The 15,787-nt window shown below is 38.7% G+C and overlaps 1 protein-coding gene across 3 annotated transcripts in view; it reads left to right on the top strand.

Annotated features, from left to right (window-relative positions):
• COBLL1 (cordon-bleu WH2 repeat protein like 1) overlaps positions 1–15,787 on the top strand; it is a 120,901-nt gene that overhangs the window by 83,220 nt on the left and 21,894 nt on the right. For 2 of the 3 annotated variants that reach the window (XM_074967453.1, XM_074967454.1), the window contains exons 5-10: positions 2,660–2,698; positions 7,323–7,420; positions 7,532–7,774; positions 13,142–13,292; positions 13,765–13,839; positions 15,414–15,572. In XM_074967453.1, coding sequence (XP_074823554.1) covers positions 2,660–2,698; positions 7,323–7,420; positions 7,532–7,774; positions 13,142–13,292; positions 13,765–13,839; positions 15,414–15,572 — 765 coding nt within the window. The remainder of the gene's footprint in view (positions 1–2,659; positions 2,699–7,322; positions 7,421–7,531; positions 7,775–13,141; positions 13,293–13,764; positions 13,840–15,413; positions 15,573–15,787) is intronic. The other variant, XM_074967455.1, reaches the window with a different exon arrangement.

Genomic DNA, 15,787 nt, shown 5'->3' with positions numbered 1-15,787 from the left:
CAGCAGTATCTGAAATAACAGCTTTTATTTAGAGTTGTTTGTGAATCTTTAATCAGAATTATTTTTCCAGTGGAAAAATTAAAATGAAATATTTTATTTTGGGATAGTTTAACCCAATTAATAATCTTCAATTTTTTGAACTAACCCACAACATTTAGTTTTGAATCAGTTCAGCAAAAGATTAAAACTGCATTTCCTGATGCCTCATTGCCATATGGAAGTTGCAGTTCCAGCCCCCATTCTCCCCTATGGCTCTCTGGAGGATGCATCTCCCATAAGAGATTTCCTTCTGACTGAGTTATGGCATACATCATGGGACTCACGTGAGTGTGTGTATTATGGGAGATGCAGGGGTGAAAGTAACTTAAAGGACTTACCGGTACACCGGAGTCCTGAGCAGGGGGCGGTGCCTCAACCGGAAGGGGCGTGGCCTTTAAAATCCCTGGGTCCTTTAAAATGAGATTTAAAGGGCCTGGGGCTCCGGCCGTGGTAGTGGCTGGTGGGAGCCCCAGGCCCTTTAAATCGCTGCCGGTGCTACCAGCTGTGGAGGTGGCTGGGAGCCCCGGGGCTCTGGTGGAGATTTAAAGGGCCTGGGGCTCCACTGCAGTAGTGGTGGCCGGGACCACCTGGCCCTTTAAATCACCACCGCAGCCCCAGGCTGCTGCCCCTACGCCAGGGCTCCAGCAGCGGGGCTCGGGTGGTGATTTAAAGGGTCCGGGGCTCTGGCCACCGCTGCCACAGCGGAGCCCTGAACCCTTTAAATTGCCACCGGAGCCCCCAGCCGCTGCAGTACCTGGGCTCCAGCGGCAATTAAAAGGGCCTGGGGCTCCCCGCAGCAGCCGGAGCCCTGGGCCCTTTACATTGCCCCGGGGCTCCTGGCCACCTCCGCTACCTGAGGGCTCCGGTAGTGGGGCTCTCGTGGCAATTTAAAGGGCCCGGGGCTCTGGCCCCTGCCGCGCGCCCCAGACCCTTTAAATCGCTGGCCTGGGAAAGCCGGTACGGTTGGTGGTGTACTGGTTCTTGCTGGTACGCTGGACCGGCTTACTTTCACCTCTCGGGACATGTAGTCCAACAAAGGAGCCTTGTCTATAAGAGAGAATGGGGCCCAGGACGACAACTCCCACTAGGGCTATGTGCCTTGGAAAAGTGTTGTTTAATGTTGAAATAAGTCAAAACAAAGTTATTTGAGTTACTTTAACAAACAAAAATACTACGTTTTAATCTTTGAAATGTTTGAATGTTTCATGTCAATCAAAAATGTAATAACAAAATGTTTCATCGTTTACGAATTGAAATTGTCCACAGAATTTGTGTGGAAAAATTTTAAATTTAATTTTTCATCCCATTTTGGGACAAAAGCAAATGTTGACGTTTCGAAATTTCCGTTGGGATAGAAATCCGATATTTTGCTAACTCTACTTTTTATTATACTGAGATTTGTAAGCAAAATTTTATGTTTTAGGACAGAAATACAATAAAAATAACCAGTTTATCTACAGGTTAACTGTTCCTATCCCCCCCCCCCCCCCTTGGAAAACAAAAACACACATAGATCAGAAATCACAAAGACCCATCTCCAAATTTAAAGAGTTTTTATTCTGTATTGTATGCCTCCTGACAGCATATTTAAATACCTCTGACCTTCCCAAGCGAAAGATATGAGGTCCTTTGTGGAATATCTTATTTTTTTTCATTTGAGTCACAGACTGAGTAACAGACTCAGTTTGGGAATGATGTTTTACAGTGAAGACTCCCTTTGATCAAGAAAGGTATTGATTGAAGGAAACAACCTATTTTCTACCAATTTACTACTTTGGACAAAAAAATAAAATTAGTCTGGAGTTCTTCCCCTGACTCTATTCCTAACTTTTTTTATTTTGAGAATGCATGTGCTAAAAGTCAATAATTTGGGGCAGATCAAATGACTAAATTAAAAATCTATGTTATTTGAACTTGAAAACTGTTTCCCAGACTCCAGCTTTCTGTTTAACAGACAATTTAGTTATAGTCAGAATTAAGAAAGAAAAAATACCATAAATATTATTTATTTTTGTAACTTCCTATTTAACGCCTATTCCCCTAATTGAGGATGACCAGTTGCTTTATTTAAGTTTGTTCTGGGGCTATAAAGGTTATTAAAATCAGCATCCTTTCAGCAATTGCCTGAAGCCAACACCTATGGTGAACTTTTCTCCAAAATGAATTCCCTTCCCTTCCCTTCCCTTCCCTTCCCTTCCCTTTCGATTAGAAACAATCGAGGAGGGTGGATTGATTTTTATTAGAGGATTGTTATGATTTGCTACTGATGGGAAATATTAACAAATGTGCTAGTTTTAATATGATGTGCTCTGTCTAGAACACAATCTGCACATGAACAGATGGTGGCATCTCTGGTCTTTGATATAAATTTTTGTGCATTTCACTGTCCTATTAGTTCAAATTCTGAGGTGGTGGTTAGTTTTAGATATAATTCTAAGATATTTACTCTTCTACGTAGGGAAGACTGTTCTTATGAAAGGGACCTGCTATCTTTTTTTGTTTTTGGAAACTCAGATGAGGGTGTTCAGATGTAATTTACAGCTTTCCCTCAACCCACAATTACGTTCAGTATCTAATAAATAGTATCATCATAACTAATTTACCATTTTTCTTTCTCTAGCCACTCCAGCTGCTGACTTCAATTTATCATCTTTACGAGGTAAGTTTTACTGAGCTAGATACTGAAATAGGAGCACATATATAAACTGTAGCTGATAGAGTTGTCACGCAGACATTGCCATTTATAGACTGCAAGGTAGACAGGTACCTTCATGTTCTATAATATGTGTCAGATTTGCATAAATTATTATTACTAAAGTTGATACACTGCCTATCGTACAGCATTTCAATAAATTTTAATTTAGGGTAGTTCTTTGATCATCACAAAAGAATGTTCTTCAGGAGCCCCTTGAACACTGAATGATTGAAAAATTTTTACTAAAAGGTTGATCCTGCCGCCGTTACTGATGTTGAAGACTGTTTTACAATGTTAGGTATCCTGTTGATTTCAACAGGACTGCTTGGCTGAATCAGATGGTAAATAAACATAATGGTAGCCTTTCTTTATGCAAAGTCTTCCCATGAATAAGAGTGTGTCTACACATGAAAGTTAATCCGTAACAAGGTAGTGTGTGAATTCAACTATTCCTGATTTAGCTTCATGTGTGGAACACACACAATTCAGAATAAGGTCTTACAGACCTATATTGGTATAACTACGTCGCTCAGGGATGTGAGAAATCCATACCCCTGAGCCAAGTAGTTGTGCCAACCTTACCTCCCCTCCCCCCGTGTAGAGCTTCTCCCATTCACATAGCTGTGCCTCTTGAGGAGGTGGATTAACTATGCTGACAAGTGAGCACTCTTCTGTCATCATAGAGCATCTTCATTCAAGCGCTAGAGCAACGCAGATGCATTGGTGTTGCTGTGCTGATGCAGCATTTTAAGTGTAGAGTTGCCCAGAGGCACTCTTATTCTGGAATATTTTAAGCACAGTGCTTACTACCATACTGGCTGCCCTGAGACCACTTGCCCCATCTTTGTGATGACGAGTACCCTATGTCCCGTAAGTTTTTTGTTTTTTGTTTTGTTTTTTATAGGCAAGTCTGTAACAGGATAATACTGGCTTGGAAGGTTCATTTTCTTAGTCTTAAACAACCTTAAACATTACCCTGAGTACACAATAAGATTGTGAGGCTTGCTTGAGATTTTCATTGCTACTTCCATCTGAACACAGGTTTTATTTAGCAATTAATAACAATGAATGCTTATCTACAAACTCTTCGCATTGTAACTAAAATGGTGAAAAATAAATCTACTAATTTCCTGTCTCTGTCCTGCAAAATATATACGCTCATACCATATATATAATATAATTCTTTACCTGTTTTTTGAATGAGATATTTGAAAAAAATCTTTTTTTTCTGGAAATAAAATTTACTTAGTGGAGTGAAGTCAAGAAGTACTGAAATTTTTTACAGTGGTGTTTAGAAGTGAGTAGATGGGTCATACATACATACAATTTTTGCATTTAATTTTCCTGTATTGTTTTTATTTTTGAAAAACAATAATAAAAGGAAAAGAATTGTGAACTACTTGTGTTGTGGACCTCAAAAGCTGTTAGCTATACAAACATGCCAAGGAGTCTAATAGTAGAACTTGTGACTTCTTTTAACCAGTCAATATGTACTGAGTTTAAAGAGACAAAGTGGGTAAGGTAATTTATTCTATTGGACCAACTTCTGGGGGTGAAAGAGGCAGTCTTCCTCAGGTCTGGAGAAAGTAACCAGAGTGTCACATCTAAATACAGATTAAGTTTAAGGGGTTCCCACATGATGTAAGAGACCACTTGAAATGAAGTGGGCACTTAACACCTCTGCAGTTGGAGGACAAAGGAGGTCAGCAGGCATCTGGTGTGTTACATCTGGTGTGTAATGCACCATAAAACCAGTGTCTCTGTTAAGTCTTTGTTTTTTAGTGTCCGGCAGAGTTCTGAATTTAAGTTCACAGGCTCATCTTTTAAAGATGTTGTGCAGGTTTCCTGTGAGGATGGGGACTGAAAGGTCAGATACGGAGTGATTGGTCCAAGTGTCCAGTAGTTCAGAACTTGGAGAGGACACATTTGGGGAGACTTGGGACTGGAAGGGTTGTAGGTATTACCTTCAAGGAGTAACTAGGCTGGTGGAAGCCAGGATGAGACGTTGTGCTGTGGGCAGGCTAATGGTGTCGGGGATCTGAGCCTTAGCAGCACATGATCAACACTCCCAAGGTCACAGGGCAGGAAGTGACAGAATCCCTTACTGGTCTGGGTGATCCCCCAGAACGTCAGTTTGTTGTAGGTACAGGAGATTCACTCCAATATGAGCGAACTGAGGTTCACACTCCAAAGTCTTGCTAAACTGACCCATATGAATTTAAAAATAGGGGAGTGAAGTAATTATTTTCAAACCAAGCAAAGGCACTAGCCCTTGTTGAGTACTATAGCCATGACAACTTTTGAGAAAACTTTAGACATTTTGCTGTAGCCATATCTGAAAATTACACATAGTGTGTGCCACAGTTCAAGGCAACTGCACGTGTATTCCCCCTTTGTGGTTCAGCAAGGGCACCCACTCTAGGCTGCAGGCTCCTCAGCCGTCATCTCTCTTGGGCAGAGACTTGCATTTTTCTCCCTTTTGATCAGGATATTTCCAGGCTGAACAGTTCCCTGCCAACACTTTGTTATTCCCCAAAAGACAGACTGCCTAAGCAGGCCTGCTTTGCTTCTCTCCTCAGAGATGACAAACAGTGTAACTGCCAAGAGTTATAAGCTACTACACAGCTCTTTCTAAGCAAGCACTTTTAATTTATTCTTAAATTAAAAGGCATTACTGGTCAAACATATTAAAAACAATAAAAGAGCCTACCTGCGTTCTAATAAGCTTACTAGAGATCACCCCTACCTCCGATCTTGGGCTCTCATTGGTGATTAATCCTTCAAACTCCACATGGGGTTTTCTCCGGCAGTCACCAGCTCATAACAACTTTTGCTTAGAACTAGCCCCCTCATGAGTCTGGGAGTAACTATTTTATCCTGTCTTCATCTTTGAAGCCACCATAAATAGGTAAGCCAGACAAAGGCTCCCACTCAGGGTAAAGCTTCAAAAGGCTGAGTTCTTGCACAATTGGAGGGGGTTCATTTGCATACCCCCCCCTAGAAATTTCCTGGGGAAACTCCCTTAATTTTTAAAGGTTCATTCTTGTTGTCTTAGCCCATTGTTTAAAATATTCCTTCGAAGCTCACAAGGGGTCAGGTCTTCTAGACAAGTTACGTACAATTCCGCAGTAATACACACAATCACAATTTTAATACAGTGAGCTCTTAAAATACTTAATTGAGTAAGGTTTGTCCAGGATATGGTTAAATGGATCCGTGTGGTTGAACTGTTTTTAATGGCAATAGTTGATTTCTTGTCTTTCCTTGGAAATAGTTGAGATCTTGCATAAACTCTAATACAATAATAATAATGAACTTTCTCACCATCAGGCAGGTGACGCTTGTTTTGTGAAAGTGGCATGAATGTGGACCTTATCGTAATTTTCGACGCTAAACAAGGGAATTCAAACCATTCATGGTGGTTAGCGCTACTTGGTCGATGTCTTTGTATTTCAAACCTAGCCTCAAGTTGTCAACCTTGCCTTGTAGTTCTGAGGAAAACTGCATACATAATGTACCTATTGGGTTTTTAACCAGAGACCTTATTGTCTTGTAATCTGTTTATATAGTCCTCTATCCAATTTTAATGTGGATTTCTGAGTGCATGATTTAGCACACCATGTGTTCATGAGATTTTACTCTCCTAGGATGTGTGCACTGCACATATTACATCTGTGGTTCACAAACGGTGCCTTTATTAGTCGTCTGCAGAATGAAGAAGCTATGAATTAAGGGGAGCTGGATAGTTAAAAGGGTACATGATCTGTGGGGAGGATCTTTCTCCAAAACAAAAGGCAATACAGAATGAAAGAGCTCCTTGCACCCTCCACATGCCCTATGCACTCAGGGTGGTTGATCATCAATTAGCCTGTAGTGATCCCATCTGTATGTGGCATTGGTTGTCAATATTTGTGCATTTAAAACATTTAGTTTTCCTACAGGACATAAGACTTTTTAGATTGTAATAAATTGCTTTCTAGAATCCTAATTCTGAGTGAAAATCACTGCTTCTAGGTTTAGCAAGAATTTGGTGGCTTTTTCCCAATGGCTCAGACCTAGTTTATGATATGATCTTCATACTGAGGTGTCGGAGCGTTACCATTGTGCCACATCTTCATTTAGGGGTGTGTGTGTGTATATATATATATGGGTTGGTATTTAATTGAAAACGGTATACTCATTTAGAAGCACTACATGCATAGCAAGTTTTCTTCTTCTTTGTTCAGGAACCTGAATAAAGTATACAGGAACTTGGCAGTGTACATGGAAGTCTAAAATTTTAATTGACCGCAACTAAATTCTTCTCTAACATGATTGATCGTATTTAGTGCAATGCTAATGAGGAGCACTCTTTACATCCCTGGCAAGTAAAATTCATGCTAATTTATGATTGCTTAAGGAGAAAAATTAAGGCAAAAAGCATGGTAATGTCAGGAAGCTTTTTTCGAATTGTACTTTCAAAAGACTACTCATACAGAATATTTTTTCTCTACTACCCACTCTGCTACCAGCCTGCTGGAAGGATATACCAAACATACCATAAACAATCTATGCAATAAATGTCTAGAATTATTATTTTCTGTTTTAGACTCCTGCCAAATTTCTCAAAACCCAGATACTTTGAAGGAGAAAGAAAATAAAGGATTTTTCAGCTTTTTTCAGCGAAGTAAGAAGAAACGAGAACAAGTAAGATGGCATTTTCTAACGAAAATATGTCTAAATATATTCTCAGAACAGTCAGGTTTGCTGGTTGAAATACTTTCAGAATGTTTGATTATCTCTTCCCCTCCTTTTAAGACTGCCAGTGCCCCAGCAACTCCACTGATGAGCAAACCCAGGCCAACTTTTATCAACAGATCTAACACAATTTCCAAGCAGTACGACTCTAATACATTGCCATCTGAAATGCCAAAGAAGCGAAGAGCACCCTTGCCTCCAATGCCTGCCTCTCAAAGTGTCCCACAGGATCTTGCACATGCCCAAGTGAGATACACATCGTCTTGTGTCGTGAAATCTAGTAGTGTTGATGAAAATGAACAGGTGAGCTATTGTTAAACTTTTTCTTCTCCATCTCCCCACCCAATTAAGTTTCACTGATTAAGAGTATCTGAGGCAGTGGTATTTCTGGTGAGGCTTGGAACAAAAATAGTTACACAATATAAGTAAAAAGTCCTATTTTCTGAGGATATAGTAGTGAAACAAGAAATATTTCACACTGAGATAAAAGTGTATCAATTGAGGGATAGATTTTAAATATTTTTGTGTGGTTCCAAAATATTGGCTGTATTATAAAAAACAGAATAAAATAAACCATTGTTCTATTAATACACTTTTATATGAGTAAGTTTAGAAGTCAAATTTATTTATTTATTTTAGAAAGAAGAAAGTATTTGTTGCTATCTGGCTTTTATCCGATGGCTAAGATTTATATAATCATGACAAAGGCTCTGATCCTCCAAAGACATGTACATTGCTTAACTTTAAAGTCACTGGTGCTGCACATATGCTTAAATGAAACCACTATTTTGTAACAAGGATGTTTCATTTTAAACAGTATGAGTGATAAATAGGAGTTCCAGCCTCAACTTGTTCTGTTGAGTTAATAGCTTACATGTTTGCATACATTATGGTTTACATTAATATGTCCATTAACTACACAGGGGTTTGGGATTTTATGTCATTTCTAAATTGAGTCACTTAGTCCTTTGTAGTAAAATGCAGTTTAATGTGGTGTTGAAGAAAATAGTCTTCTAAACAGTCTTCCAGTCTAAATTATTAGAAACAAATGGGACTCTTGGGAACTACATTTAACTTATAGGAAGCACAAGGATGTTAAACTAAAGTTTTATCTTAATAAAATTGTCTGCTTGTATAGTAATGCATTTGAGTGAAGTTATGAGAGAGGCTATCTGAGTGTATTACTGAACTCATTCCAACAAATTTTGAGAGAAAATTAATGCATTGGGTAATATCTTGGTAAAGCACAGATTGTCAGTTGTGAAGTCCAATTAAAGATCAAGGCTAAAAGTGTCAGTGTAAATTGAAACACTTCATATTTGTATTTTGCACTGTGCTTTGAATCTGGAATAAAAGGCATTCTTTTTAAAAAAAAATTAGACTACTGGCATGCCAGAAAGATTAAATGAATTGCTGAATGCTAGTCCCGTAAACAAAAATTCTCAAATGAACCATTAGTCTAATTATCCTGTCCACAATACTTTTCATTTCCAGTCAACATGAAAAAACCACAAGAGAGCGCTGTTTAACAGAAGTTCTAAATGTTGTCTTATATTTGGCTGAGAAGCTTTGTCATTCGAAGAGGAGAAAAATATTTTTCTCTTTACTGGTGTAAAATTAAATAACAGTCTGTCTTGGTCTTTTCTTGCTTCTTCATTGAACGTAACAGTGAAGAAAAGACTTTTTTAAAAAAAATCTACTGAGGAGAGTAGGCATTACTCCACTGTCTAATCAAATTTGTAAGCAGTGCTGGTTTACAACAAAACATTTTCTTAGCCACTGGGGAGGAGTTCAAGGAGAAGAATTTCTGTGACATGTAAGAAAGTGGTTCCTTTAAAATCAGTAGATCCTGGGGCATTGATGGTGACTATTATAATTCGTTATTTGTATTAGCACCTGCAGGACATAAAATTAAGAGTTGACCCCATTGAACTGGGCCCTTTACAAACATATAATAAGAAACTGTCCTTGCCCAAAAGAGTTTGCAGTCTGAGCAGAAAAGACAAACAAAGGGTGGTACATGGAAGTAAAGTAACCCACAATGATTGTATAACTTCAGTATTTCCCAGTTTTCTTCGCTATGTCAAGTGCATTAATGCTTGATTAATCCTAATGGGCCAAATTCTACCAGTTTACTCCTGTGGAAATCCTGGGTAACTCCACTGAAGTCATGGTTCGTCTTTTGAGGGCTGTTCCCTGTGGGTATTCCATTGTGGGTATTCATGTGTTCCATGCACCTGAGACCATAAGAATCTTTGAAGCAGTGTTCGTTGGTCCATATTTGTGCCCTTGCTCTCCTCATGCTCTGTACTGAAGATATAAGGGACAGTACAGATTGACTGTCTCTCCAGCTCCTTCTGGAACCTCAGTGCCAGAGCTGAGCCTTTTGTCCTTAACCTGTAAATATTTCAAAAGTTTTATAAAGTTTTAACTGTATATAGTGTCCATACAGTTTATTCACTATAGTGGTTAATTAGTTCCCCCAGGGAGCCTCCCTGGCCCCCAGTACAGGATTTAGATTATGCCCAGGTTAATGAGATTTAAAAGCTGCATCTCCTGTCTCTGCTGTTTTTTTACAGCTATGATGGCTAACGCTGCCGTTATTGCCTCAGAGAAGCTCATATTTCTGTTAGGTGCAGTATTTGCCATTCCTTTCCTACCCAAACCTGACAGATGCGAGAACTCCATCTTAGGAAATGCCTCGTGGAGTGTGCAATGAGACCCAAGTGAGAGCTGGGACAGGGCACTCCTCTGTACATCATCCACAGATGTTGAGATGTGCGCCTCCTAGCACCATGATGTTTGATTCAGGAGTGGGATGGAGCAGAACTAAAGACCTTTCACTGGGGACTTTTTATGAGAACAGGAGACAGGCTCTCCTAAACATAAAAGCAGATGTCCCTCAATATGCTTATCTGTGTCTTTTCCCAAAGCCTTATGACACCAATGAGGAGAAGAGGCTTCATTCCCTCTACGTGAGATGTGCATTAACATTTTACCTGCGAAGAACAAAGCCAATCAGAAAGTAACCTAGATTGTTCATTGTTACAGTGGAATGAGTGAGTGGACAAGCCATATCCTCTCAGAGGATATCTAAATAGATCTCTTGCTGTATACCACTTTATCAGTTGGAGCATCTCCCTCACCTGCATGTAGCGAGATCTTATTCTAATAGAGCGACAGCAGTTTCAGTAGCTTTGGTTCAAGAGTAGCTCTTCTTGACGTTTGCAAAGCAGCAACATGGAGTTCTATCCATATGTTCATGAGACACTACACCTTAGTTCAAGCCTCCACAGATGATGCATCCTTTGGGGCAGTAATCCTTCAAACCTCTATACCGCCTGCCTCCTCGGAGCCTCTCCTCTTGATTAGTGCTTGTCAGTCGCCCACAGTGAAATACACTCAGGGACCAGCATTCGAAGAAGAAAGTGAAGTTACTTACCTTATTGTAACTGGAGTTCTTCTAGATGTGTGGTCCCTATATGTATTCTGCTACCAGTCCTCCTTCCCCTCTGCTCACGATCATAATTGGATTCATGAGAGAGAAGGAACTGGAGTGGCGGTTGCTCTGCACTGCCATTTATACCCTAGTTACAGAACATGAGGAGAGCAAGGGCGCTGGCACAGACCAACAGACATTGCATGTAGGATTCTTCTGGTCTCAGGTGCATGGAGCACATGTGTACCCACAGTGGACTATAGATAAGGTCCACATCTCGAAGAACTCCAGTTAAGAAATTTAAGAAATTTCCCTTAAAACCAGATTTACATGGGTGGAAATGAGAGCAGAATTTGTTCCAGAATGCTCTCCTATTTGGCCTCATTTGCATGCATACTAATCATATTTCATAAAATCCAGCTGCCTGCTAGGCTGATTTGCCTAGAAGGCCCTATCCATCAGTATCACATCCCATTATATAATTTCTTAAAGCCGCATATAGAATCATAGTAATTTAGAGTTAGAAGGGACCTCAAGAGGTTATCTAATTTACCTCCTTGTGTTGAGGTAGGACTGTGTATGCCTAGACCATTCCTGACAGATGTTTGTCTAACGTGTTCTTTAAAATCGCCAGTGACGTAGGTTCTGCAACCTAGTGAGAGTGTTTTTGCTAATATCTAGCCTAAATTTTCCTTGCGGTGGATTAAGCCTGTTACTTTTTGTCTTCTCCTTGATAGACATGGAAAGCAATTGATTACTGTCCTCTTTGTAACTGACATCTAGTGGGGGTATGCCATGTAAGACTAACCCATCTTGTTCTCAGGGCAACCTGAGAACCTTGTGCTGTTTCATGTGAATAGCTAAGTGGCACTGTCCTAATATGTCAATAATCGCCATCTTGTTAGGATGTCCTTTAATAGCAGTCAACAGTGTCACACACAACAGTGTCACATGCATACTGAAGCAAACTTTGCCCCATATTTTCCCCTAAAGATATTCACTAAGCCTCTTTTTAAACAACATTTATCAAATAAAAAAATTACATGTGTATAGTACCGTGACAAACTTATTTGAAGTTGGCATTAAATCCTATTTTTTGAACAAATGTCATCTTATTTTAAGACACAATCATTATTCGGTGGTAGCTTGATAAATGAAAGGTATCTTACTCCATGGGTATTGACAAGGTCAAGAGTTCTGCTGTCAATGGGTTCTTGAATTATGGAGGGATGATCAGTAAAAGAGAGATTTGTGAGCCTGTTTATTCCAGTGCTGCTCCTTCATATTCCACTTTATGAAGTGGGCTGCTTAATTGAAGCACAAACAAAAGTCCTTTGAAGATGACCCCCAGGTCTGGCTCAAGTGTAGATTCTACTACCATAAAATGAATGTCATTGCTGGATTTTATTATGCTGTCAAATAGACAAGTGACAGTGATCAAAATTGCTACAGGAATGGGCATCTGTGACCAGGGATGAAACATATTTCTTTGTCACTGGGATCCTGAAAGTAATCACTCTGAGATGTGGAACTACAAGGTTACTTCAGTATCAGGCTAATAGCTGTTACAATGGCAGGCAAAATTATGGCAACTATCTTTTGAGATGCTGAACTAGTGATAAGAAGACTGAATAGTTTTTTTTAAAATGCATACAGGACTGCCATAGCAACATAATGTATAAACTAAAAAGTTCTCCTCAGATGCCCTATAACTTTGTGTATTGTGATGCTTTCATATTGTGTGCACACTGGCAAAGAGAGCTAAATCCCTATTTTTGTTAGAATATTTGTTAAAATTTTGTTGTTATACTTCCATATTTACACCATATTACAACATATTTAGGAACATTGCCCATCAGAGTTTTCTGAAATGGGCTTTTTTTAAAAGCGTGAGAGATTCCAGGTTACTCTCTTCATAACATTTATGACAACCAATTTTGTTTACCGTCACTGTTGTGATACATTTTTGAATATCCAGCACTCTACAAGATATAATTTCTCTTACTTCCTGCTCCACCATTTTCTGATTATTTTCCCCCCTTGGGAATAGTTTAAAAGTATTGCTCAGAGAAACTATTAGAAACTTAACAAGTTATTTGAATTTTGGTTAATAGTGGATGAGGATTGATGTGTTATCTCAGGTATAAATTATAAATATCACTTTTGGAGTACAATAATCAGACTTTTCTTGAGTTTCTCTGAATACTCTTGTTCATTTTTCCCCCCCTTAGGGTCAGTTGAGACTAGGAATAGTGAGAACACGTTCTCTGCAGCTCAGTGGCACATCATCTGTTAACTCCTCTTTGAGAAGGACTAAGCGCAAAGCGCCCTCCCCACCCTCTAGAATACCACAAGACCAAAGTGACAGCAGTAAAAGAACTGGTAATATTTTTACTTTTTAACTAGGCAGAAATGGAAAGTTGTTAATACTGTACCTAGGCTAAATATTAATGTTAAAGAAATGTCACCCTATTGGTTGAACTTTAAGTAAAACTATGCATACATGTTAAACACTTTTTATTTAAGAATATGTTTAGGTAAAAAGACAGATGAAAACAGTACAATGTTAGAGGAAAATGTCATGGATCAAACTTAGTTCTATTTCAAGGTCCGTAATATTGTAACAGTTGAAATGCACGGGTGTGTGTGTGTAGACCATGGAATTGACAGTACTGTAGGTGTGGTTGTAACAAGCTTTAATCAGCAAGACGAAAGCACTTCATTCCTTAGAAACACACTAATCTGTAAGGTCAAAGTTAGAAATTTTGTTTCATATTTATATCGGTGTAAAAGAAATAACAGATTGCATTTAAAAAGAAAGCTGTCTGTTAACATTTTCTTTACTTTGTTTCAGCATCAGAGTTTGCAGAATCAAACCCTGTAGAAAATATTGTGGAAGAAAGAGATGCAGAAGTACTGTTTCCAACAGGTAGTTCTTCCCAGATGTTATTAAAACATAGTCAAGAACAGTCATAATAAAAGCCTGGTAATAAAGAGAAATAGTAAAAAGGTCATGCTGCAGATGTTTCAGGCCCATTATTTTATTTGTCTTAAACTATGATTTAAATTTGAGATTTCCCCTGGATACTTTTGTTTTGTTTTTTTCCCCACACCAATCCTGTAAGTATTTATATGACTTTCTAAAGTACAAAAGTTTTACTTTTGCATGATATAGTAACAAACACCCGATGTTTGTATTGGTTACTATGTGTTACATTTTAAAAAGAGATACTTACTGGGTATTCTAGAATATTTAGACATTAATGAAATAGTTTTTAAAAAAGAACACCACCTTCTGACCCAGATGCACACGACACAGTTGAGTCATGTCCATACAGCGCTTCACTTCCCTTTCCCCGCCCAACCCCAAACATAACCAAGTATCATTCTTGCTTATATGACCATAACTACCACGTTGCCTATGTTTTTGTATCAGTGCATTCTAGGAAAACTACTCTCTGTGTTTCAACAGGGGATAAAATGTCTTAAGGACACACACATGGAGTGTCATTAGCAGTGTAAGAGGCTCTGCACTTTGAGATTTTCTACTGTACAGATAACTATAAGCAGGAGGATGAGCTAAACTGGTTATATGGGTCTGGTTAGGGAGTTCCATTTAGACTGCAAAGCATTAGTGTGCCACACCAGTTATACAGAGACCCATGTGTTACCTTAGGCCTTTGGCAAGGGGGAAACTCAGTTTCCAACCTAGAAGAACCCATACTGTATTTGGATACAAACAATATTTAAAGCCAGCTGTGTCACGAACAAGTTACCAACTTGGATGAAAGTTGTGATGTGAGTAGTTCTGTGGATGAATGAAAAAGCTGTAATTAATTGAATCACAAGTGCTCACTAGACTCTGTCCCTGTTTGTTTTGTGATCTGAGATCATACCCTGAGGAAATACGGTTGCAGACATGTACATAGGTCACATACCATTATATTGTGCCTACATGCTAAAGGGTAATAAGGAGAGCAGTAAAATTCTTAGCGAAAAACTTATTCAGGCAAATAAGATGTCTTGCAAATCATGGACCAGATCGTTTGGACACTGCCTCTAATTTTTAACTCAAATTGTGTGAGCAAGTAATTGCAGGTGAAGTTTAGGTAACTCAGACTTCTGAATAAATTATGTGTACACTAGGTACGTTAGGTACTAAAAAGTCTTGGTGGCCTAAGTTGTACCTAAGAGTTTTTTGGCATCTGAAAAATCATGGGTGCAGAAAAGGAGTCTGCCTTAAGGACATACTGAAAATTTAGCTTGAGGATAAGTGTATTTAAACAAGTATAAATTGTAGTTGTTATAAAAAGAGAATTACAATTGGAGTATTACTGGAGGCTCAACTTCACAAATAATTTGCTAAAGTTCCTTTAAAAATAACTAATTTGCTTTGAAATTTGTTTAGCTACATTTTTGTTTGCTGTCATTCTAATTTTATTTTGTTTAATCTGCAGATTACATCAAGCTAATTAATCTTCTTATTCCTAAACTGCTTTTTAGGCGATAAAGTTGATGTAACCAGAGCCACAGTGCCATCATGTGCCTCTCATTGCTTAGATGCAGCCAGTCATGAACAAAACACTGTCCAGCAACTGACAGATGAAAGTAACCTTTCTGGTAACACTGGCTTTCCTGATGCATCTGAAATGCCTTCTAAATGTAGGTTGTAATATCTTTCTGTAGGATATTTTGGATAGATAATTTACAGTAGACCAATATACAACGCATGTGGTGTTGAAGTTTTCACTACTTCTAGAGCCACTGTAGGGAACAAAAATCAGTTGTAATTATACCATACCATAAACTTTTCTTTGTAGATAGCATGTATAAATATTTAATTTTCTCCCTGTTAAATTTGTTTCCAGTTACAGATG

This window comes from Natator depressus, chromosome 11 (genome assembly GCF_965152275.1).
Source record: "Natator depressus isolate rNatDep1 chromosome 11, rNatDep2.hap1, whole genome shotgun sequence".
Lineage (NCBI taxonomy): Eukaryota > Metazoa > Chordata > Testudines > Cheloniidae > Natator > Natator depressus.
The sequence above is the reverse complement of the archived record's forward strand: the minus strand, read 5'-3'. Positions and strand labels throughout refer to the sequence as shown.